The sequence below is a fragment of the Sciurus carolinensis genome, chromosome 17 (assembly GCF_902686445.1).
Source record: "Sciurus carolinensis chromosome 17, mSciCar1.2, whole genome shotgun sequence".
Taxonomy (NCBI): domain Eukaryota; kingdom Metazoa; phylum Chordata; class Mammalia; order Rodentia; family Sciuridae; genus Sciurus; species Sciurus carolinensis.
Window position 1 is genome coordinate 54,777,424 of NC_062229.1, and position 26,950 is coordinate 54,804,373.

General features: G+C 42.0%; 1 protein-coding gene across 2 annotated transcripts in view; it reads right to left on the minus strand.

Annotated features, from left to right (window-relative positions):
• Cacna2d3 (calcium voltage-gated channel auxiliary subunit alpha2delta 3) overlaps window positions 1-26,950 on the minus strand; it is an 885,854-nt gene that overhangs the window by 679,828 nt on the left and 179,076 nt on the right. For both annotated transcript variants that reach the window (XM_047531971.1, XM_047531972.1), the window contains exon 3: window positions 18,950-19,066. In XM_047531971.1, coding sequence (XP_047387927.1) covers window positions 18,950-19,066 — 117 coding nt within the window. The remainder of the gene's footprint in view (window positions 1-18,949; window positions 19,067-26,950) is intronic.

A 26,950-nucleotide genomic window follows, 5' to 3' on the forward strand; every position in this document is an offset into this window, starting at 1 on the left:
TCTGAAGTGTCTTCCAAAAGCTTCTGTGTTAATATAGGAATATTCAGAGGTAAAGTGATTGGATTATGGTAGCTGTGATCTAATCAGTCCAATCTAGTTTGAATGGACTGACTGGGTGGAACTATAGGCAGGCGGGGCATCCTGGAGAGGGTGGGTGCCGGGGAAGGGTGCATCTTCCCTGTGGTTCCTTCCCCTTTCCCTCTCTGCTTCCTGGCTTCCATGAGTAGAGTGGCACTCCTTCTCCATACCCTTCTGCCATGATGTTGTGCCTCACCTTGGGTCCAGAGTAAATGGAGTCAGCCAACAAGGGCCTGTACTTCTGAAACTGTGAGTCAAAACAAACATTTTCTCCTCGACCTTGTTCTTGTTAGGTATTTTTGTCACAGTGACCAAAAGCTAGCTAACACACTTTCAGAATGACCTTTGCCCCTATTCCCCTTCCTCGCTGGCATTTTCTCTAATGGATTTGATGGACTTTCTTAACCGTACAGGTGCTGTTATAAAAGGTATGGTTGTTTTACTTGATTTTTAATTTATATAGAAGTGATCAGGCTATAAATCCTATTTCTCAGGTATTTTTTCACTCGGAATCAACATGGGTTATTACACGTACTTCTAGTTAATTGCTTCTCAAGGCCTCATCAGCACATTTGACCTGGATTCTTCCCCCTAATGAAGGGGTTCTAGGGAATCTCTAGTCACTCTCCAATTCCAGTTGGCCTCCTCACATCTTCTTTACTTACTATATTTCTTATTCCTTTAAATCGACTCACAAAACTTGCTTTAAAGGGTAGTTATATGTATTCTAATGTAGATTAAAGTGCATCTATAACTGTTAAAATTGCCTGGCAGTTTTAGCTGTATAGTCCCTGGGCTCCCCACATACTTGACCCCTTCAGCGGCTGGCCTGATGCTGATCTACACTGGAGAGCATCCTGTGCTAACTGAAGGGCCAGGCTCATGAGCCCAGGTTTTCAATCTAGTTTCCTTATCTAAAAATTCTGCTTGATTTCCAGCTTGGCCTTCTCTTAAACAAGCCAAGGGTCATGAGCGTCAGCTATGTGACTCTTTCTGTCTCAAGTAGGAAGCAAGTGGCCTGGCTCAGGGTCCAAAGTCTGAGAGATCCAGCCCCAAAACCTGTCCTACTCCAGTCCTGAGAGTCATAATGCCTGCCATGCTATTCTGAAACTGAGAATGTGGCTAAGTTCTCACAGTCAGGATGGCTAACCTCAGGTCACCATGGCTCAAAAGTCCAGTCACATAACGCTCTCTCCCAAAGAAGAGATGAACCAGCTTCCTAAGAGCTTACTGGATATTAAAGTGCATCAAAACTCCACAAGCAGCATGTGTGAGGCCTTGAGTCCAATCTCCAGGAATGAAAAAAAACAAGTGTGGGGGGGATCTCTACAAGCAAAGCATTGGTGTAGGCAAAGGCCCTGCATGAAAAGTTGGCCTCCTTAAATTGCTGGGACCACTGAGACAGACTAAGGGCACATGCTTAGAGGAGCCATTGTTAAAAGCCAGAAAATTACATGCTGTCTCCTTACGACTGTCATCAGAGAGGTGAGACCCAATAGGATGCAGGCTCTGGAATTAATGGGTGACTGCTCCTCATAGGTTGACCTTTAGTAGGTGCCCTCTACCCACTTAAAATAGGAGACTCCCCCAAATAGGACAATCTTGAACCGATCCATCTGCTAAACGTAGCTGAAAATAAAATAAGACCCTTTGGTGTCCACTGAAAACAGACCTCTCAGGGTGTCTCCCAGCACAATAGAGGCTGCTGGGACCCTCCTTCTGAGTGTGGCCTGGAGCTCTACAAAACAGATCCACTAAGGATCCCCACTAAGGATCTGTTCTCTCCAGTCACTCAGCAGGAAGTGAGGGGCAGGCCACAGAAAGCCAGGACCTCCACTGAGATTTGGAGGAGCCATCTCAGAGCTGCTGCCTCTGATTACTGAGCGGGCAACAGGCTTTTCTGAGGGGAGTGACCAGCGAATATGAATCAAATACCCAGAGAAAGACAGGGACCGTGGTAACACTGACCTGGACACAAGGGGGAAAAGAGGCAACCAGTGAGTGATGCAGAGGCAGAAACACAGACCCCCTGGCTGCTTCCCTCCTCTAGGCAACACCCCAAAATGTCTGTGAATACCCACTGCCCGCTGAGCCAGGTGTGTGAGGTATGGAAGCTAATGTAAGGAGGAAAATGCTGCCCTGGGGAGTTGAGGGAAGCAGTCCACACACAAATGGTCCGCTTCTGTTCCCTGAGTTCCCACCTCACAGACCTTACAAGAGCCCTGTTATGGTTTGGATACGAGGTATCCCCCAAGACCTCATGTGTGAGGCAATGCAAGAAGGTTCAGAGGAGAAATGATTGGGTTATGAGAGCCTTCACCCAATCAGTGGATTAATCCCTGATGGGATTAACTGAGTGGTAACCAGAAAGGTGTGTCTAGAGGAAGTGGGTCTTTGGGGGTGTGCCTTTGGGGTATATTATTTGTATCCAGTTAATGGAGACTCTCTCTGCTTCCTGATCATCACATGAGCTGCTTCCCTCCGCCACACTCTTCCGCCATGATGTTCAGCCTCACCTTGAGCCCCAAGGAATGGAGCCTGCTGTCTATGGACTGAGACCTCTGAAACCGTGAGCCCTCAAATAAACTTTTCCTCCTCTACAGTTGTTCTGGTTGGATCTTTTAGTCACAGCAGTGAAAAGGCTGACTAAATCAAGTCCCCTTGTCTTAGGAGACTTCAAGCCCACCCCCTCCTCCATCTTCCTTTCTACTTCTCTGCCAGGCCCTGATGCATGCTTACCTTCCCTTCCCAGGTCCCCTGGCTGGGCACCTCCCAAGGAAACAGGATTCCCTGTTTCATAGCCTTCCCCACCCCTCTAACTCCTGACTCAGGATCTGCCTCCCCAGTGGCCTGTAAGCTACATGTGAGGAGGAGCCAGCGCTTCTGCCTTCTACCTAAAATATAGTCAGCAGTAGCCAACCTGAGACCCCAGGCTGACAGTGCTCAGAGACCACTGCTTAGGTGGCTTGGTCAAGGAAAGGCGGGGCAGATAAAGTGAGCATCTGCCCAGCCCCACCCCCGACACACACAGGCGCTGCATGGACAGAGGTAGCTTAGGACAGGAAGAGAGATGAAGTGCCCCTCTACTCTCCAGCTTTTATTTTTCCCTCTTGAAATGACAGAAATTCTCAAAGGTATGTGCGCTTTATCCCACTCCCAACAGGCATTGGTTCAAAGCATTTCTGGCCCATCCAATTCCCAGCTGTGGTTACCAGATAAATCAGAGAACCTGAACTTGATATACACATCGGGCTTCGTTGTGAAGCAGTAGCATAAGTGGGTACACGTGCACGCCCATGTGTCTTCTACGTGTGTGAATTATCTTTTAGTAAAGCTGCTGAAAAGATTGCAAGAGGAACCGGGTGCTATGTTTTCCGGGTTGGGCCAATGATTAGATAACTGTTTTTTAAATGCTAACAACTCAGTTATTAAGACAAGTTACACACATGACAAACATCAGAGAGGAGATGTGAGAATCCAATTTAAAGTCATCGACTATGCAAATGTGAAATTTCAAAATATGTAAATGCGCCACACTGTGATAAAAAGGAAGGATACATGGGGCTAATTTCTTCCTGTTAATTCTGCTAAAATAACTCCTTTATTGCCACATTCCTGCCACGGTGAGCTCTTTATGTTGTTGTTGATGAAGGCTTAATGCTCTTTTTTTCTAGAATGAAGTTTGATGAATTATTTCCTTCTATAAGGTGCCTGCACAGAGAGATAAGTGCCACATATTCAAATGCAGCCACTTGGAGCATTTTTCATTCCCTTCTCCACGTGAAAGATACGGCCTCAGCCATCATTCTAGAGGGAAAGTGTGGATGGGGAGGGCGACAGAGTATCCCTCTGGCTTTTGTTTCCTGGTTCTGTGAATGACACCAGACTTGGAATTCTTTACATGGGTCAGGACCTCTTTGAGATCGGCAGAAAACAGGCAACCAAATAAGGATTTTTTTTTTTTTTTTTTTTTAATGGGTAAGAGCCTGAAATAAGGACTAAAATTCCAGAATGTTAAAGGTGAAGAAAATCTCAGGAAAAAAACACAATCCAGTAATCCAGTTGTTAAGGTTTAGATAGGAGATGTTCCCCAAAAGCTCATGTGTGAGACAATCCAAGAAAGTTCAGAAGTGAAAGAATTGGGTTAAGAGAGCCTTAACTTAATCAGTACATTGATCCTCTGATAGGGATTAACTGGTTGGTAGCTATAGGCAGGTAGGGTGTGGCTGGAGGAGGTGGGTCACTGGGGGCCTGCCTTTGGGGTTTATATTTTGTCCCTGGTGAGTGGAGCTCTCTGCTTCCTGATTGACATGTGCTGAGCTACTTTTCTCCTCTATACCCTTTCACCCTGATATTCTGCCTCATCTTAGGAGCCAACCATCGACTGAGACCTCTGAAACTTTTCCTCCTCTAAAATTGTTCTGTAAGGTCGTTCGATCACACCAGCACAAAAGCTGACTGAAACACCAGTGGTTCACAAACTTAAACACCCCATGTCCCTTTATCATGCTTCCTTATTCAGTGAATGACCTTGCCCCTGCCCCCACCCAAGAAGTTTCTAAATCTAACTTCATAGAATTGTATCTTTTTTTTTTTTTTTTTGGTATTAGCGATTGAACCCAGGGGTGCTTTATCTCTGTGTTACCTTCCCAGCTCTTTTTATGTTTTATTTTGAGACAGCGTTTCACTAAGTTGCTCAGTGTCTCCCTAAGTTGCTAAGGCTGGTTTTGAACTTGCAATCCTCCTGCCTTGGCCTCCTGAGTCCCGGGGATCATAGGTATGCACCACTGTTAGAGAGATAACATATGTAAAGCATAGCACAGCACCTTGGCAAATGAGAAGTGCTCAGTAACACCAGGATGATGATGTCAATGTCTATGACGACTATAGAGATGACAATAATGTCCATGCCTCCAGCTTACTCTCTGCAGGGGGAATTATGAAATCCCTAAGTCTCCTGCATATGAACTCTCAATGCAAACTGAATGTTCTCTGGGGTCAGAGTAGTAACACAAATGCCCAGGAAGTTGCATGGACATCAACAAATGGGTAGCTCATGCTAAATGTGGGAAGTGCTTCTCCATTTCTCAAGTTTCAAATATGGATATTTTTATATCACTTCATATTTTTATATATGGCTCATTTCTTCCCCTTAAAACTTATGCAGGCCAATTAAAACAAGACCCTGAGCAGGACTGGTGTGGGAGCCACAGGTGTACAATTCTGGTACTTACTCTTTAGTTGCTCTCCCCTTTACTGGAGTAGTCCCTAAGAGAGTGAACTCCTTCCCCAACCATTACACGCATGTGCATACATGCACACTCTCTCACACACACGGCTTTAAGAGAATGACCACAGACTCCATTCTATGTTCATTTTTGCCAAGTGAAGGTTGAACATCCTTTCCTAGAATTAAATCATCTAGTCCCAGAAGCCAAATCTGATGTCCTGTGGAGACCACAAGTCTTGTGCACTGTCCCCAGACCATGCCTACTGTGATTATAATGGAAAACTGCCCTCAGAGCAAGGGAAGGACTCCCAACAGAGGCCACCATCCAGCTGGCCAAGAGCTACCTGCCTGCTCTGCTCCTCTACAAGTGTGATGCTTCCATCCTACTCTGCAGCTGGTACTCAATCGTTTCTTGGTAAAAGTACTGAGAAGCAGTATCTTTGCTCAGCCTCAAGCTTCTACAGACACCTGCTTGAGGTAAGAAAACTCCTCTTCATTGGCTGATGTGACAATGTTCACAGGTAACTCCCAACTTAACCTAGATGAGGAGTTCTGCTTTCTCACATTTGCCTGGGGCTTCTAGGAGCTCCTGAAGAGGTTTCTCTCAAAGAAGCCCATCAGACAGCCAAATGGAATGCTCCAGAGTCACTGGTGCAAGGAGAGAATCTCTCTAAGTATATTCCCCAGGATCTGATTTCCCTCCCCAACTGACACACAAAAAATCAATTAAAAAGCACAAGAGAAAAAAAATCTACATTTGCCCCTGATAGTATAAAACATTATGTGTTGTCTATTCAAACATCTAACAAGCCTGAGATGTATAAGAAATGACATCCCAGCTGATTATTAACAAAGACACTGATTACTTGCAAGGGCTGTCATCTCTCTGCTGAATGCAGAGTAAATAAAACACCAATGAATTCCTAACTACCTTTTCATTTTCCCCTTATAACCTAATTTAAAAAACATAAATAATTTCACTATGTTTGCAGGCCCAACCGCTCCTCACCTCCAAATGGGAAATCAAGTAAGGACCAGAAAACTACAACTGACACCACCAACACATCCCCAGTTACACTCACTAAATATGCATTCGAAATATTTCCAAAACTGTTAATTTCTTGCTAGTAATTTATACAATTACAGCCAGTGGTCTTTTATTATTATTATTATTGCTATTATGGTTTTATTTCTGTCATTTGGATCTGTTGATTGTGACACCTCAGTGATGCACCGTAATTTCCTCCCACTTACAAACCTTTTAAGATTTCTTTCACCTCAATTGAGTATAAATTAAGTGGCATTATTTTCTACCTGGCCCAATGTGTTGAAACAATCACAAAATAATCTGAAAAAACAGAACTGGAGCAAGCCCCTTGGTGCAATACTGCCAATTCAGCCCCGGCCCACCCAACCCACCCCTCTGTTCAGATGAGGTGTCATGGAGACATTCCACCTGGAGACCAGACCCTGATTCTCCTGGTGATAGCAGCCAGGCAGGCAGAGAGCATGGTGGGCTCAGACTGGTGTCTCCACATGGGCTTCCTGACAGAGTTCAGTCACTACCCTGGCTAATGGCAGGAACTAGTAACATAATTTCAAATCGGGCCTCCATGGTCAAGAGTTTCTGTTTCCCAGGCTGCTTGGTCCATCTGGTCTTAATCAAAGCCACTGGGAATCTTTGAAAATCTCTGATTTTATAAATGAAGAAAAAACATAAGCAAAGTGGGAAATATGATTTTATATGACATTTCATTTTGAATGCAAAGGGAACTTTTTTGTAGGAACTTTTTTGCAGTGCCAGGGATTGAACACAGGAGCACTCGACCACTGAGCCACATCCCCAGCCCTATTTTGTATTTTATTTAGAGACAGGGTCTCGCTGAGTTGCTTAACACCTCGCTTTTTGCTTAGGCTGACTTTGAACTCAGGATCCTCCTGCCTCAGCCTCCCAAGCCACTGGGATTACAAGCTAGCACCACTGTGTCCAGCTAGAGAACTTTTATGTTGTTGTTATACAACAAAAACCAAATCCAAAGTCCACTTGTGAGAAGGAGGAGAAATGGATTGTTGAGTGGGGAGGAGGCAAACACAGAAAATGCTGAGGATCTTATCCAATCCTCTGTCTTGAGACCAGTCTTTTTCAGCATGAGTGCTCAACCCCATGACATGACCAGTGTGGCAAGTTCATTCATTCACTTTCACAAAACACCTACCTTGGTCCTGGGGAAATAAAGAGGATTTAACTCCCAGGGTTCACCCTCATGGCACTGGGATTTTAGTAGTTTGTTTTTTTTTTTTTTTTCCCCTGAACCACTAACCAAGGATGATTTGTCAGCCTCATCAAAATTGACAAATGCAGTGCAGATTGATGCTATTTTTTTTTTAAGTTTCTTGTGGTTTGAGGGTTCTTCTCCAAATTCTCTTATGAATTCTTAGAATTTGAAAGCAGTCATCCCTTGGTATCTGTCGGGGGATGGCTCTGGGACCCCCCTTGGTTTCCAAAATCTGCAGATATTCAAGTCTTACAGAGAATGGTGTAGTATCTGCATATAACCTACCAACATCCTCCCAAATACTTTAAACATCTCCAGTTTACTTATAACACCTAAGACAATGGAAATGGAATATAAATATGGTACTATTTAGGGAATCATGATAAGAAAAAAATTTTGCACACACACAAATAGCACTGACAAATTTTTCTTTTCCAGTATTTTCCACCCGTAGTTAGTTGATTCTGTGGATGCAGAACCCAGTTTGAAAAAAATAAAAGTAAATAAGATAGGTCAACATAAGAAATAACAGTCTCTTCCCTCTTCATCCTGTGACTGAAAACAGAAGAAAAATATTTTTATGAAATAAATTTCCTCCTCTTTCTTTTTTTTTATTGTAAACAAATGGGATACATGTTGTTTCTCTGTACATAGAGTAAAGGCATACCATTTGTGTAATAATAAATTTACATAGGATAATGTTCTTTGATTCATTCTATTATTTTTTTCCTTTCCCCCCACCCCTCCCACCCCTCTTTTCCCTCTATACAGTCCTTCCTTCCTCCATTCTTGCCACCCTCCTTAACCCTAACCCTAAACCTAACCCTAACCCTATGCTAACCCCTCCCACCCCCCATTATATGTCATCATCCGTTTATCAGTGAGATCATTCGTCCTTTGGTTTTTTGAGATTGGCTTATCTCACTTAACATGATATTCTCCAATTTCATCCATTTGCCTGCAAATGAGATCAGAAGTGACAGGGTGTGGCCTGGTGGTAGACTGTATGCTTAGTATAAGCACAGGGCCCTGGATTCAATCCTTAGCTCCCCACATTACCCCACCCCACCCAGAAAGGGGAAGAAAACAAAAATCTGTTAGATCCACTCAATTGCCTGAGGACTACAGGTGATCCTATCAGTGTTTAGCTATATTCAGCTCCTGAGAATCACTGTAGTTCATTTTGGACTTAATAGCTAAAGAAGAAAATCACCCAAGAACCTCTTCTGGGAACTGATGGTATAGCTCAGGGGTAGAACACTTGCCTAGCTATACAGCGCTCTGAATTCAATCCTGTACTACAAAATCAATCAAACAACAACAAAATCCCTTTCCTTAATTTGGATATTTCTAAGCAAAATTATTAATTTCATTTCTACCTTAATGGATAGCCATTGGAGAGTATGACTCACCAATAATCCTCACAACGTCTACAAAGATAAGTTCTTTTTTTTGTCCAGTAAAACTTTTTAAAGTTTATTCTTTTTAGTTATACATGACGGTCGAGTGTATTTTGACATATTATACATACATGGAGTATAACTTCCCATTCTTGTGGTTGTACATGATGTGGAGTTACACTGGTCATGTATTCATATTTGAAACAGGAAAGTTATGTCTGATTCATTCTACTGTCTTTCCTATTTCCATCCCTGATCAGTTTGTTTTTTAAACCAGAAGAATTCATCTGGTCCCATAGCTGATAATTCCTCATACAGCTTCTCTTTTTGGCACAGGTCTGCTTAACCTTGGTGCATCCTATTTTCTGTGCCTCAGTGTGTATATTTATATAGGAACATAGATGTGTTTTGTAGTCATACACATGTAGACATGCACCAGTCAAAAAACAGCAAAAGAAAGTTGCTTTAATAGTACCCTCTAGCTTTTTGGAAGATTGGCATAAATCTCTTCTGCACAGGAAAAAATCCATTTTTCTGAGAAGGTAAATGTTTATTAAATGCAAATACTGATATTCGTTACCTAGGAAAAATGTCTCGCTGCATGTGGAATTTCTCGATAAAAAGCTTTCAAGTCCCAGGTTTCTCCAGATAAGCCCCTATCGGTGAACTGACGCGTGAATGCACTGAAATTGAATTACTGTACAACAGCAATTACTTTCCATGGTACAGCTATAATGGGAATCAGTTCCGCAATGAACAGCAGGTAGCTATAGGAAAGGGAAAAACTTAATGCAAAATCTAGTCTCTCTTAGCTCTTCCCAAGAAGTGAGAGTATTTATTTTTAAGCAAAATACTCTTTTCCAAGTGCCTGATTTATCATTTTATCAGTATAAATCAGAAAATAAGTGAAATAGGATTAAGTTTATTTACAGGTAAGAGCTTCAGAGTGTTTTTGAAATTTTATTAAATATCTTATCCAAGTTGAAAACAGCAAACTCTTCATGAAGTGAGTTTAGTTACAACTTGCTTTTCATGTCTCTTCCTACTCCCCACTGAAGTTTCTTCATCTAGACACTTCAAATTAATTGCTTTGGGGGAAATTTTTGAATTCTGAATAAAATAAATACTTAATTCTTTGTTTGCTATGCTACCAAAACAGAGCCTGCCTTATGGTCTTCCCCCATTCCCATCTCTCCCTTAGACATGGTTCAATTTGTGGTGGCTCTGTAGAGCCCAGCATTTAAAGGCACATGGATCCATGCCTACCACTGAAGTCACAAACCTCTGTGAAGATAGGGGGACCCTACAAGTCTGCCCAAATCTTGTTGTGAAGGCAGTATTCCCTTGTCCAGAGTAGATCTACACAACTAAGGGCAAAAACCACTCTGAGGAATTCACCATAGGAAACTGTTATGGTTTGGATGTGAGGTGTCCCCAGAAGTTCACATGAGACAATGCAGGAAGGTTCAGAGGAGAAATGATTGAGTTGTAAGAGTCTTAACCCAATCAGTGAATTAATCCCTGATGGGATTAATTAAAGTGGTAGGGTGTGGCTGGAGGAGATTGGAATTGGAATTGGGGCACGGCTTTAGGGTATATATTTTGTATCTGGAGAGTGGAGACTCTCTTTCTCTCTCTCTCTCTGCTTCCTGATGATGTGAGCTGCTTCCCTCTGCCACATGCTTCGGCCATGATGTTCAGCCTCACTTCAAGCCCCTAGGAATGGAGCTGGCCTTCAATGGACTAAGACCTCTGAAACGGCGAGTCCTCTCCTCCTCTATAATTGTGCTGGTCAGATCATTTAGTCACAACAGTGAAAAAGCTGACTAAAACAGAAACCATCCAGGAGAATACTGTCCTTCTTTTTGTCATTTTTCCATTTATCTACTTTTCCAGTTCCTGTCAATTAAAGGAACTATTCCTAGATCACAGAATCATGGCATGCTCCTGTCTGTCCTGGAATCTGTCCTAAAAAATAGATCCCCTGTAACCAGAGATGTCCATGGTTATTTGGAGTTACTTCCTACAGACTCTCCTCCACCTGTGCATTTGGCTGTGCCTGCTAGGGGTTCCCTAGAATTATAGTTGATGCTTTCAGATGATTGAGTCCTAATGAAGGTTTGGGTTTTAAAGACAATATGGGGGCCTGCCTACAAGACCCTGCAATGAGCATCCATTGCTGCTTCCTCCCTTCTAATCAGGACACATTTCTCAACATCAGCAACTCAGAGCCTTCTGTCACTATCCCCGATGGGTTTTGACTCATGTCACAGGCAAGAGTCTCCAGGTGTCACTCTGGAATGGCTCAATGGGAGTTGGGTGCGTATCTTCTCCTTCAGATCCAGCAATGAGAAATACCTCCCTGGAAATGTTAATGAACTAAAAGCAAATGGATTCCATTTCTGGTTCCATTCAAAGGAACTTAAAACTCGATATGCTCCACAACACTAATTGAGGGCTTGGTAGCATGAACGTGTTTGAATAAAGAAGTTGGGAGATGGTGCCTTGGGCACAATTACTATGCATGAAAGCAAGTGGCAGCATTGCTGTATCAAACAACCTAGACCCAGCCTCCGAGTGGATCTGAAAAAAATTAAACCACCCATGGCATTAAAAAGCACTAGAAAATACAGTTAAGAAATGCAGCCATAATGATGGCACCATTATGTTAATAGCAATTATGGAAGCTAAGGTTATTTATAATTTGCTAGCCTGAAAAAAAGTTACATGTAGTCCATTACCAACCCGATGACAGAGGTTATGTAATGGGCAGGCCACTTTAGGTTTCACATTTACCTCAGACATCTGACGGGGAGAAAATAGGACTTTCTCTGATAGGATAATTGCATAGTGGAGAGTAATTCAAATAGGGATGAGCATGATAAAATCACTCTGATTCAACTAATCACTGGGAAAAGTGATGGAGGAAAATGATGAAATCAAGCCAGAAGAGACAGAGAAAAAGATCAACATTGTTTAACAGCCAAGAGATGACAGGCTGGGTTACCACAGTACTCCATTTTTTTTCCCCCCAGCATGAGCTGAATCCACCTTCACAGATGAAAGAGGTTGTTTTTGTGGTTTCCTAGGTTTTCTAAATTGCTATTGCTGGTCTCATGTGTATTTTATACATATCAGTAGAGATTTTAATCATCAGTGTTTTCTGGGAGCTAAGTTTCTCATGCATGTGTTCTTCTTTTTTGGGGGGCCATGGATTGAACCCAGGGGTGCTTAACCACTGAGCCACATCCCCAGCCCTATTTTGTATTTTATTTAGAGACAGGGTCTCACTTTGGCTGAGGCTGGCTTTGAACTTGCAATCCTCCTACTTCAGCCTCCCAGGTTGCTGAGAGCATGTGTCCTCGAGTCATAATGATGAGCCACACAAGATTGATGGACACTGGGCACCAGGAAGGCAGGAGGGAAGGGCCCCAAACTTCTGACCTGATGGAGGATAGGGATGGAGGCTTGGAGTAGAGTGGTTACTTAACTGCAGCAGAAGAAAACCTAAAACTCACTCTGTTCCCAGACCATGGGCTGCTGGGTGGGCGGCTCGGGAAAGGGACCTGTCCCGTTTCACAGCAGTGCATTCTAGTGCAATGCCACAAATAATGGCTCTGCTGCAAGCCATAGGCCAACTTGAACTTGAGGTCTTTGCTCTTCCAATACTTACAAATCCCACAGGCAAACAGCAACCTTTCCTGCTGGAAAAGTGAGGTGTCATTATAATATGAAAAGAGTCACAGCCGCTGCTCCCCTGGATTGGGTATAAACCAACATTTCATTCCAAATGCCACATGGTTCCTGACTGCTGCCAATAGAGCTGTCTGGCTCACCATGGAGTCCAGATCCATCTCAACTGTCTCCAACCAAAACCCCATCTTGGTATCAAGACACATAGCACTGGATGTGTGCTCCCTGGATGTCACAGCACCCAGCGTGCTTATACAGGCCCTGCATGTCTATTTTAAAATACACTTCAAAGGACCCTGGCTGCCTTGATTCTGGGAACATTTCAATTCAAACAGAGCAATGGCTTTTTTATTCTCAAAGGAACCACACTAACCATATCAAGTAGTCTGGTTTTTTTCTTTTAACCTCACTAATTTAAAGCAAAAAGATTTCAAAATTAGGCAATATGAAGAGGTGGAACCCAGTTCATGTTCCTATCTATCATTATCCAGGTGCTTCCTGAAGCTCCAAAACTCTATCCTTCACTATTGAATGCACACAAGATGGAAAGACCCTTAACCAGAAGTAACAGTCAATGTTCCCTGAATGTCTTTGGTTTCCAGGCTCTGGGCTGAACACTTTGTACAGATATAACACAGAGGTGCTGCACACTTACCACCAGGGTGCAAAAACATACTCCACTTAGCCCTTCCCCTTCCTAGGCAAATGACTTCTTTCTGCCAAGTCTGACAACTCCTAGGGGCAATGTTGAATTGAATGAGATGACCTACCAGCACTGGACCTGGTGCATCACTAACTCGACAAATGCATAAGCACTTATTAAGCCACTGATTCAAATAGAAGAGGAGGGAACTCTCCCAAACTCATTCTATGAAGCCAATATCATCCTGATACCTAAATTAGACAGAGACACATCGAGGAAAGAAAATTTCAGACCAATATCCTTAATGAACATCGACGCAAAAATTCTTAACAAAATTTTAGCAAATCGCATACAAAAACATATTAAAAAGATAGTGCACCATGATCAAGTGGGTTTCATCCCAGGGATGCAAGGTTGGTTCAACATCAGGAAATCAATAAATGTAATTCACCATATCAACAGACTTAAAGTCAAGAATCACATGATTATTTCAATAGATGCAGAAAAAGCATTTGATAAAATACAGCACCCCTTCATGCTCAAAACACTAGAAAAAATAGGGATAGTGGGAACATTCCTTAACATTGTAAAGGCCATCTACACTAAGCCCACGGCTAATATCATTCTAAATGGTGAAAAACTGAAAGCATTCCCCCTAAAATCTGGAACAAGGCAGGGATGCCCTCTTTCACCACTCCTATTCAATATCGTCCTTGAAACTCTAACCAGAGCAATTAGACAGACCAAAGAAATTAAAGGGATACGAATAGGAAAAGAAGAACTCAAACTATCCCTATTTGCTGATGATATGATTATATACTTAGAGGAACCAGGAAATTCCACCAGAAAACTTTTAGATCTCATAAGTGAATTCAATAAAGTAGCGGGATATAAGATCAATGCACATAAATCTAAGGCATTTTTATACATAAGTGATGAATCTTCAGAAAGAGAAGTTGGGAAAACTACCCCATTCACAATAGCTTCGAAAAAAATAAAATACTTGGGAATCAATCTCACAAAAGAGGTGAAAGACCTCTACAATGAGAACTACAGAACACTAAAGAAAGAAATTAAAGAATACCTTAGAAGATGGAAAGATCTCCCATGTTCCTGGATAGGCAGAATTAATATTGTCAAAATGGCCATACTACCAAAAGTGCTATACAGATTCAATGCAATTCCAATTAAAATCCCAATGACGTACCTTACAGAAATAGAACAAGCAATCATGAAATTCATCTGGAAGAATAAGAAACCCAGAATAGCTAAAGCAATCCTTCACAGGAAAAATGAAGCAGGGGGTATTGCAATACCAGAACTTCAACTATACTACAAAGCAATAGTAACAAAAACGGCATGGTATTGGTACCAAAATAGACAGGTAGATCAAGGGTACAGAATAGAAGACATGGACACAAACCCAAATAAATACAATTTTCTAACAATAGACAAAGGGGCCAAAAATATGCAATGGAGAAAAGATAGCCTCTTCAACAAATGGTGCTGGGAAAACTGGAAAACCATATGCAACAGAATGAAATTAAACCCCTATCTCTCACCCTGCACAAAACTCAACTCAAAATGGATCAAGGACCTTGGAATCAGACCAGAGATCCTGCATCTTATAGAAGAAAAAGTAGGTCCAAATCTTCAACTTGTTGGCTTACGATCAGACTTCCTTAACAGGACTCCCATAGCACAAGAAATAAAAGCAAGAATCAACAACTGGGATAGATTCAAACTAAAAAGTTTTCTCTCAGCAAAGGAAACTATCAGAAATGTGAAGAGAGAGCCTACGGAGTGGGAGAATATCTTTGCCAACCATACCTCAGATAGAGCGCTAATTTCCAGAATCTATAAAGAGCTCAAAAAACTCTACACGAAGAATACAAATAATCCAATCAACAAATGGTCTAAGGAAATGAACAGACACTTCACAGAAGAAGATGTACAAGTAATCAACAGATATATGAAGAAATGTTCAACATCCTTAGTAATAAGGGAAATGCAAATCAAAACTACCCTAAGATTTCATCTCACCCCAATTAGAATGGCAATTATCAAGAATACAAGCAACAACAGGTGTTGGCGAGGATGTGGGGAAAAAGGTACACTCATACATTGCTGGTGGGGTTGCAAATTAGTGCAGCCACTCTGGAAAGCAGTATGGAGACTCCTTAGAAAACTTGGAATGGAACTACCATTTGACCCAGCTATCCCACTCCTTGGCCTATACCCAAAGGACTTACAATCAGCATACTACAGAGATACAGCCACATCAATGTTCATTGCTGCTCAATTCACCATAGCCAAATTGTGGAACCAACCTAGATGCCCTTCAGTTGATGAATGGATAAAGAAACTGTGGCATATATATATACAATGGAATATTACTCAGCCATAAAGAATGATAAAATTATGGCATTTGCAGGCAAATGGATGAAATTGGAGAATATCATGCTAAGTGAGATAAGCCAATCTCAAAAAACCAAAGGAAGAATGATCTCGGTGATAAGTGGATGATGACACATAATAGGGCGTGGGAGGGGTTAGTTTTAGGGTTAGAGTTAGGGTTAGGGAGGGGGGAAAGAATGGGGGAAGGAAGGACTGTATAGAGGGAAAAGATGGATGGGAGGGGTGGGGGGAAGGGAAAAAATAACAGAATGAATCAACCAACATTACCCTATGTAAATTTATGATTACACAAATGGTATGCCTTTACTCCATGTACAAACAGAGAAACAACATGTATCCCATTTGTTTACATTAAAAAAAAAAAAAAAAAGCCACATTCTTCCTAACACTCCCAGGGAGGTAAATGAGGAAAAATAGACCCACGGAGGTCACTCAGCTTTTCTCACTGTCCTCCTACCTGAGATCTGCAACAGTAGTTCCAGAGCCCAGGTCTCACTCACCCTGTGGGTGTATTGCCTCAAAGGGATGAGAAGTAGGATCTGGTGCTGGCTGGGCCCTTGGTTCCAGTGCCATGCTACACACATGCCCCTCCAAGAACCCCCCAAGTTATAGACACCAGGGCTTCTTGCCTATCTGTTGTAGAAGTAGAAGCAAAGGACATTTATTTAATATCCTAACTGTAATTCAAAAAGAAATGCAAGTTAAAACAATATTTAACCCTCTCAAATTGACAATGTTGTTACAAGTTATTTAAGACAAAGATAAAAGACCAGAAGGAAAGAAACACAAGCACATAAGCCATAGTTTTCTGCCAGGTGGTGGGAATTTTAGGGGATTTTTTTTTCCTCCCTGCTTGATAATTTTCAAAATATTGTGAAAGTTTCATCAAAGAAGTATGCATTTCATAAACAGAAAATAGTAATTACAGTGGGTTTTTTTATTATTTATATATATATATATATATTTGTTTTGGTTTTGTATCAGGGAAATGAGCACTCACATCCCATTCCTGCTAGCAAGGTTATGAATTGGTACAAGCTTATCTGGACAGAAATGTTTTCATCAGCACGAGGAAGCTTCAAGAGTGGTTCAGAGACTTTGAACTGTTCTCCAGGTGTGGAGATTCATATTAAGGAGACTAAAGTGTCCTTAGGATGCTGGGCTCTCAGAGCAGTGAAGAACATGGAATCCAGGGGTCTGGAAACTACTGCTTGCTTTTCATGTGACCTCCTCAGAGAAGCTACCTAACTGCAGTCTTTCCATCTCCTCTTTTGTAAAATGGGAATGATGAGAGTAACTTCCATCATGGGACTGTGACAAGAACAAAATAAGTGGGTCCATACAAAATCCTCAAAAGAGCACCCAAAATGCCATAGGTACTTGGTTATTCAATTTATCAATGTACAAGAAGATTCAGTGCAGCAATATCTATTTCAAAACTTGCAAATAACCTAAACACCCAAATATATAGGAGCAGCAGGATCAATGATGATACACTTGTAGACTAAAATGTCTACACAGCCATTGAAGAAAAATCACAAAATACAGTCAACCGGGGAAATACACTAGAGGGGTAGAAAGATGTGATAAGAAGCTGGGTATAAAAGTGAACAGGCACCATAACTGCAAATATGAAATAAGGAAATGCACACATGTACACACATAGCAAGGCAAACAGAAAAGACTGGAAGGAAAGCAACACAGAAGAGCATAAGCCATAGTTTTTAGACTAGTAGTGAGAATTTTAAGAGATGTCTGCCCCTCTTTGATATTTTTTGATATATTCTAAAGGTTCCATCAAATAAGAGTCCATTTTAAAGCACAAAATTGTAAGTACAAGGAGCTTTTTAAAAATTATGACATATATATTTTTTAAGCACAAAATCGTAAGTACAAGGAGCTTTTTAAAAATTATGATATATATATATTTTTTTACTTTGTGGCTCTGTTGCTGAGATTTGAAGAGCCACTAGGCTGCCTGGTCTGTGAGGGAGACAACCTGCTTCAAGGAAGTGACACAAGGATGTGGCAGAAGCCACCTTGCAGCTTCCAAGCTAGCCCTCAGCTCACTAGTTTTGCAGAAGATAAAGGTGCTTTTTTTCTTCCAAGGCACTTCAGAGCTTCTGCAAAGACGTCTCATCTTATTTAAACAATAACCATAGTGGTGAAGCAGCTCCAATTCTTTAGCATTGGTCATGTGCAGAATCTGTGCTACTGACGCAGAATCATAACTGTTTGAACTTCACAACCCTGGCCTGAGTTTTTCCCATTTTACAGATGAAGAAGCTGAGATTCATAAAGACTGTTTTACCAAAAATAAAAACTTAATTAAGAGACAAAGGTCTCCTTCCCTGAATGAGAATAGCGTGAAAATGTTTTAAAGACAAGCAAAGATGTGGGCTTATTAGGTCTAAGGCAGAAATAACTCAAGGACATTTGGTTTGGCAAACTAGTAAGAAAAGCTGAAGCAGGAAGTTGCCTTTTATAACAGATTCTGGAGAAAATTATTAAGACTAGAGTGTAAGCAAACTGACATTAGAAATAAAGAACTCTTCAGATTATAATTTCTCCTACTGTCCTGTGCCGGCCTAACATTAATATGGGCTACTGTGGCATTTACATGTCCTACACCAAAAATGTATGAGACCCTCTTTGGCAACAAGCAATAAAGTCTGAAGCCATCTTGGAAATCTAAAATAATACACCTGGGGATTGCATTTCCATTCATTCAGCTGATGCTTTGAAAATTCAAGGAGCTGTTACTGGTCAACCAAACACTTTAATTATAGTAATGTTCCAACAAAGATCAGGAGAACTTCCAACTTCTAAACCTCCATTGAGATTTTTCCATTCTATATTTTGACAAGCATGGCTTACATTTTTTATACTTGCTTAATTGAAGCACCATGTACCCTTGAATGATTCTCGATAATTACTGGGTATGTCACACAGGTGGAGGCCCATCCTCCACAGCTGTATGGTTGGTGGCATCTCTGCTGAAGGCATAAAATCCTATGAAGAAAACTGGTCCAGGAACCCAACATGTAAAGTGCAATAGAGTCCCTAGTAACTGCTTTTCCTGGTTAACTAGACTGAAGAAATAAAAGTGCTCATGGAAGAGACAACTTTTATCTTTGAGAGTTGGGCTCGTCAGGCCCAGTCCCTCAAGCTGAGGGACACAGCAACACAGAGCAGAAACCAGGGGACTTACCCGTACTGCTTCCGACTTCTTGTGAAACATCTCCTCCATGTTTTTTGCCAACTTTTTCACCAGTTGGAGGCCATCGATTTCTTCTATAGCAACATCTTTCTCATACTCTTTGTATTTCTGTAAGGAGGGAGGACAACATTAAAGGCACATGATACTAAAACTCCACACCTATAATTACAAGACACATCCACCTACGAGAATAAATAAAAATAAAATTTTAATATCACTGTTCTTGTTGATTTGGGGCTACTGGACTGTGATTCTCCACTATTAAATCAACTATGAGAAAACATGAGAATGGACTTTGATTCCCCTCGGAAATTCAGCTGGTACCTAGAAAAGGAATAAACCTTAAACTAAAAATAATCAGCCTATTCATAATAGGATTGGACCCACCGTTTCTACATTTTCTCAATTGAAGATCATTTTCATTTAAAACCCATCATATAATCCAGTAATTTAGCTGTTTAAACTGGCTCTTCAACAAATGGTGCTGAGAAAACTGGAAATCCATATGTAGTAGACTGAAATTGAACCCCCATCTCTCACCCTGCACAGAACTCAACTCAAAGTGGATCAAGGACCTAGGGATTAGACCCGAGACCTGTGCCTTCTAGAAGAAAAAGCAGACCCAACTCTCCATCATATTGGCTCAGGAACAGACTCCCTTAATAAGACTCCTAAAGCACAAGTAAAATCAAGAATCAATAAATGGGATGGCATCAAACTAGAAAGCTACTTCACAGCAAAGGAAACAATCAAGAACATGAACAGAGAACTTACAGAATGTGAGAAAATCTTTACCACCTTCACCTCAGCTAGAGTATTAACCTCTAGGATGCACAAAAAACTCAAAAAAACTTAACACCAAAAAACCCCCATAAATAACCCAATCAATGAATGGGCAAAGGAACAGAACAGGAACTTCACAGAAGATGAAATACAAATGGTCAAAAAATATATGAAAAGGTGTTCAACATCTCTAGCAATTAGAAAAATGAAAATTAAAACTACACTGAGAGGCTGGGGGATAGCTCAGTTGGTAGAGCACTTGCCTCACAAGCACAAGGCCTTGGGTTCAATCCCCAGCACAGGAAAAAATAATAAAATAAAAATAAATAAAAAACTACACTGAGTTCTCAGAGTGATCCCCACCAAACTCCTGAGGGTCCCTAACCCTCTCAGGGAACCATGAAGCCCTCCTTTTCCCAGCAGCCTATCTATGTAATACCAATTTTCTCCATGGATGTCAACAAATCACAACAGACTGAATACAGAAGAGATGGGAAAATCCACCTGTCTCTTTCTAAGTCAAATATTAAAGAGATGTGCAAAATGAAGGGAGAAATGCACCCCTATTTTTTTTGTATTTTGGAAATCATAGTTATTTTTTCATGAAGTATTATTTATATAATAAATTTTTGTCTCTTGAATTACTTTTTAAATTTCTTGATTTTAATTTCTACTAGGACAAATATCAACAGAAACCACTCACATAAACAGCAGCTCATCAGGAGGACTTGACTATTTTATAAGAATGGAAAGTGGTCCTGAGACCAAAGAGTTGGTTTAACTAAAGATTTTAGTTAGATCTTAGATTTTGTTCCCCCTGGAAATAAATGTTTATTACTAGTAATCTGCCCAGTGGAGTTCAAAATACTTTTCCTATCAATATAAATCCATTACATTTATGTAGTTTTTCAAAGACTGGGGAACTAAAAGTATTGGTGGGTTGTATGTTTAATTTGTGTAGAAATTGTGAAGTAGTAACTAGCCCCTCACCCCAAACTCCTACATAGAAAAAACAATGGGTTCACATCACATCTTGGCTCTAGGATGTCTAGATTCTTTTTTAAAAGTGGAGAATAAAACAATTTTTTAACAGCAGGATAATTTCTGACATCTACATTTATATCTTCTTCTTATTCTCCCCAACCTTTACCTTCAAAAATGTAAAGTGGAAGGGGTCTCTCTTTTCCTGGTCAGCAGAAACCAGTTTATACCCAAGGCTGAGCTAGGAAGAGATGATGTATGTACATGTCACTCAAAACACATCTCTTCCCAGTTCAAATTTCCAATAATACTGGGTATCCTGAAAGGAGAAGATTAGGATTTGAAGACAAAGGAAGGGACTTAAAGGGAGGGAAGAAAAGTAAAGAGAGAATTCCTCAGGTCCCTGAGACTAAAAGAAATCCTTAGAGCCCAGCAGGAAGGCGTGGGGTTAGGGCCTTGCGTTCTAGGAGCCACAAGATCCCCTTCATACTGGTACAAGTGGGTAGGATCCTAGATATGGAGTTCTCAGCTCCCATCACTAGTCACTGGCAGAGAAGGAAGGCTGGAAGGGACCCTCAGACTAGACATTGGAGCCTCTGACCTGAATACCAGGCCCAAGGGCTGAGAGTTTTTCAGAATTAAGTTGATCTTAATTATTAGTAGAAATAAACTAGTGTTATTACTGGACCACCTGAATCTAGACCAAGATATACATCTGCTGTTATTTAGTGGATGTTCTGAACTGGTCTGCATGGTCCCATAATGTCCCAAGAGTTACAGTTTCCTACTTCTGAGAACATTCATAAAAAGTCACATGGGTTTGTCTGGAAGACCCCTGTCTTTCATCTCACCTGCAAGTCATTTTTCTTTCTTCTAGCCTTCCCCTCCTTCCCCACCAAAATTGTCCTGGTTCCCCAAAACAAGGAGGCAGCACATTCCATTCCAGGGCCCAAAGAACTGTGCCCATCTCTCCTGGCATTACAGTTGGTGTGGCCCAGAAGACAAGGATAGACCTTCGTGATGACCACCCCTACACACACACACAGCAGACACTTACAGGACTTCTCTGGGTGACGCTTGTTAATACAATGCTATATAAAGAAAAGGCAGGTGTGGCAGGTGCATTATCCTAGAAGGGTGGCCTCTCCCAGCCACCAGGAGGTGACTGGATTGGCCTGGGATATGGAATCCTGGCCTGCCCAGTCCTGCTTAAGCTAACAGCGTCCTCTGGTGTCTGAATAAAACTTCAATGATAGTCACTGGAAACTTTCCCTAAATCTGAATGCAAGCCAATATATTTGGAGCCAAAAATCCTGGGGGTTCCCTGCTGACTGCCAGATGTGCTCCAAAACCCCACAGCAGGGGCCAGCTTATACCCAAGGCTGATTCACTACCAAAAAATATTTTAAAAATACTAATGTCAGCCTCATATTTATAGAATCAGTGAAATAAATGTCTGTCTTCAGTGATTCTGTGACTTCAGGTAACGGAGATGGAGGCTTAAGAGAAAGACACATAAAATGGTTTTCACAGTGACCCCATACCTGGATCTTTTGGTTTTTATATTGGGTCCCAGTATTCTGGTCATATACGTTATTTGCATGTTTCTCTTCCACTAGCTTTCTAGAAGGAATCAATTTAACTCGAATTTCCCACCAACTTTTCAATGCAATCTTCCCACATCTGTCCTCTGAGTCTGCTCTGTGAAAAAGGGCCACTGACCGTACAGTGTGTCAGTCTCCCAGGACTACTTATGCCTATGTCCTAGTGACAAATCTCAACATGAAACTATCTACCAAACCGAGGATTCCAGATCTGGGGCAAACTCAATAGTTCCCTGGTTCCATTCCTCTTCTAGTCTGAGTCCCCTCCTTTAGAACAGGTGCCAACAGGTCCTCTCTGCTATCAGGCCAAGTATGCATTACTTTCCTACCCCCCTGGGGAAGTTACCCCATATCTAGAAAACGCTCTGCCTTTTCAAGATGTGCTATCGTCAGCTGAAATCAGGTCAGAACAACATGATGCCTTAGTCTTTCCAGGAAATGTTTCACTTTGCTGGAATCAAAAGATTTTGAAGAACAGAAAGAGTAACCTGATGAAACTCATTAATCAATCACAGGCCCTTGGTGGCTCAGAATGGTAATACAGATCAGAACCATTAAAAAGGTGATCCTGTAATATGTATGATCAGAAAAAGGAGAGATTACACTCTATGTATGGTCTATCAAAATATGTAAAGACATTCTACTGTCATGTACAACTATTTAGAACAAATAAAATTTTAATTTTTCTTTTTAAAGATACCTAAAGCAGAAAACCAAACAATTTGACCTACACCAACTGGAAAGAATAAGCTACAAAGATACAACAGAATTCCACAAGGCCATCTCAAACTGTCAATCAACATAGGAAACGTGCACAGTATGTTACAATATATTCTAGATAGTAATTGATGGCTTTTTCTTTTAAATCACTAATCTGCATACACATGCAGAGCTAAGAGGATGTGTGCCAAGCATTCACAGTTGGCTATACAATTACAAATGATAATTTTTCTTTCTTCTTTTTGGTCACCTGTTTTTCTAATGTTTACCACAAATATACTATTTTAGAAGTTAGAAAATATGAAAGTTGCTGTTCTATTTAGAATAGAATATGGCCACCTACTAAACAGATTCCTTTGGGGAATATAGTCCCTATCAAAATCTATACAGTTAGTCAACATGTCCTCACTGGCAGGGTCTATGGAAGTCAGTAAAATTAGTCCTACACAACACAGGGTTAGAAGCTTCTCGTACATTTATTTGTGAGGTCCCCACAACTCTCCTGAGAGGTGCTATGATCCCTGCCTTGCAGGTGGGGAGCGGAGGCACAGAGAGCTTCAGTCGGCTTAGGGAGTCAAATGTTCAGAGACAGGTGTGAATCCTGGGAGGCCTGACTTCCCGCTGCTCAGATTTTTGCACTTAGAGGGGTAGAAGGATAGAAGACTGACAGCCCAAATATTTGCAAACTTGTTTCCTAAGGCCCTTCTCGCTGCCATAAAAAACACCTGTTTCTTTGAATTTGTAGCCAGCAGTGGCTCAGACTCTCCAAGAGTCAAACACCAAGAAGCGGAGACATCGCCAGTTGACAAGGGCTGCAGCTGAAAGCAAAAGCCACAGCCAGGGCACAGCTGAGGTCTAGCAGTCACTGAAAGAGAGCTTGGAATCCGGCCACAAAGGTGCACACACAGCTCCTGACAGTACCAATATCGGCAGGGAAAGGAGCAAACTTGTCTGGAAGGCGGCCCTGGAACTGCCCTGTTCCACTTCGCTGGAGCATCTGCACCAAGGAGTGGGGCATGTGTGAGAATGAGGCCAGAGAAGTGCTAGAGGAGGCCAATGAACTGCCATGATTGGGCCAGGTGCAGTGGCACATGCCTGTGATCCCAGTGGCTCAGGAGGCTGAGACAGGAGGATTGCAAATTCAAAGCCAGCCTCGGCAACTTAGTGAGGTCCTAAGCGACTCAGCAAGACCCTGTCTCTAAATAAAACATTAAAAAGGCTGGTTATGCTACTTGGTGGTTAAGTGCCACTGGGTTCAAACCCTGGTACCAAAGGGTCGGGTGGAGGGGAAGAAGGACTGTGATTGAGAGTTTGAACCTCATCCATACTTGGGCAGGTGGGTGGCCGGTGTGGAGACCTGTAACAGTTGCAGTCATTCAAGGGTTTAGAGTATTTGTTCCGACCACTCCCTCCAGGTACACCTTCCTCCTCTCTATTCTGTACATTGAGGTTTTTCAAAAGCACAAATAAAAATGTCTCCCAGAGCTCCCTGGGAGACAGCAAGAGGGCTGGTGTTCAGACACAGTAGCAGTTTGGGCTGGCTGACTGTGTCACTTTAAGGATGTTATTTGACCTCCTCGGCCTCAGTCAGAATGCCAGGGACGATAATCTCACTGGAAGGACTTCTGTGAAAGTTCCCAGCACAATGCCTAGTCATAATGGGCCACCCCAAATCCTACTGCTCCCTTGCTCTTCCCTCTTGGCCCTTCTGCTACAGAGGGTTCTAATAGGTGCTGTGAGCTGTTGTCACATTCTGCCTTCTTAAATCGAAGCTCTTTGAGTAACAAATTGCAACAAGGTGGTTGATGGTACCAGTGCTCCTGGATCTGCCCTCCCCTGGCTGGGTGCAGGAGCTGCAGATGCCTGAGCAAGGGAGCCTGTGACTTCAGCCAAGGGTTCAGGCAGGACACAGCCCTCTGCAAATTACCTCTTAGCATTCATGACACAGAAGGAAGGCAAGCCTGAGAAACTTTGCATTCCCCTGTCGTATAAGAACATCCAAGGCTTCCATTTCTTCTGTTAGCAGAATCAGCATTTGGCAAGAAATCCCATGATGAGCCAAGAACATTTATCACTTGAGAAGGGAGACACAGAAACGCATTATTTCTGCAGCATCTATTTTGCCAGATCATTTCACACAAACACCAGGAAGAGAAAAGCACTACTTCACTGTCAGGACACTTAATGTTGCTCATACATTTGGGTCATTTTTTTTTTCTCTACATGATAACTGCATATCTAGAAGTGAGTCACCTGGAACTGCCCCCAGAGAGGGAGCTCGAGTCAGGAGACTTCCAACCAATCACAAGTAATTGGGATAAAAGCTGAACACGCAAGAGGGGCTTTGGATGTGCTCAGTACCAGGAAATAAGGCAGAGGACAGACTCAGAAAGCCATCAGCCAAAGCCATGGGTGCATTTTAACACACTCTCTTGGCTAAATTTTCTTATCAAAACCAAAATTACATCTTTGGAGTGGGCATCATTAAATCACAGCATGAGGATTGGCAGAAGGTCCAGAGGAGGAGATGGCATCACAAGGACCTGCCACCCCCAGGTGAGAATCTGGGGGTATCTGCCTTCAAGCCCATGATTTGACAGCAACAGGTCTGCTTCTCCAGCCCTCACCTAAGCCTTGGCACTTCCCTTGAAATCCCCCAAACCCAGGTGCCCTGGGAAATCCTGTCACTGAGACGGCAACCTAGAGACAATCCAAGTCCAGAATCCTTAAAAGTGGTTTGCAAATAAAAAGTGAAAGAGCCTTGTGTTCCCATGTTGAGGTTCAATATTTTGTCTTATTCTCATTCCTCTAAAATAGCCACAGTATAAGGGATTAAATCCATTAAACCAACTATTTAAGTAAGGATTACCCCACCAACCAAAAAAGAAAAAAAAAAGTAGTTTCATGAAATTATTACTATTTTTGTTCATTAAACAAATATTTACAAATTGCCTACCATGTGACGGGCTGCAGGGTGTGGGGACAGATGGGTTACCTTGGCAAATACATGTGATTCCCTTGAGTTACAACATGAATTATTTTTGGTGCATTTTGTTTAAAATAAGCAATACAAGTTGGAACAGAGCTGCATGGGTCATTTTGAGGGAGATGTAGAAGGGCTGAGGCAGCCAGGGCAAGATGGTGAGTGAGGCAGTTGGGGGCAGGGCCAGAACTTCCTGTTTGATGGAATAGCTCCTGGGCACAAGCGGGGGGCCCAATCAGACAGACACTTCCATACTCGTGTTCCTAAGCAAGGAACCCAATAAAAAAAACTAAAATACCACATGTGGACAGAGGGGACACCAATCAATAATAGTGACGAGCACGTGGACAGGGAAGGAGATAAGAAAAGAAGGATATTCCAGATTCCCAGCTCTGGGGCCCCTTCTCTTCAATGAAGTCTCTCTCTCTTTTGCAATAAACCTACTTATTGCTTGCTATCTCTGTTTCCTGTTCTTCAATTCTTTGCTGAATGGAGACAATGAACTCAGCACTCCTAAATGGTAACAATTTCCACCTGAACTCAGAGCTTCACATGCCACACAGCCATTAGTATATATCTTCTCCCACACACATGCCTGTGACATGGCTCCTCAGATGTCAAGCCACACAGCTGGCCTACTTGCCTCTGCCACATGGAACCCACCATACAGGTGCAGTGGGCCTGAGGCATGGTAAGTCAGCACCAAGGTGAACCAAGGTACTCTGATCTGTCATCCTTTGGTGGCCAGGCCTTGGCATGGTATGGATGGTTGCTGCAGAATCCCACTCCACACAGCGCTGCAGCCCCATCTGGTGACCTCAACCTCCTTTCTGACTTGAGGCAAGAAAATGAAAGTGAGGCAGACCAGAATGGAAGTTGGGACTTGAGAACTGACCAATAGTGTTAGTCCATTTCCAAGCC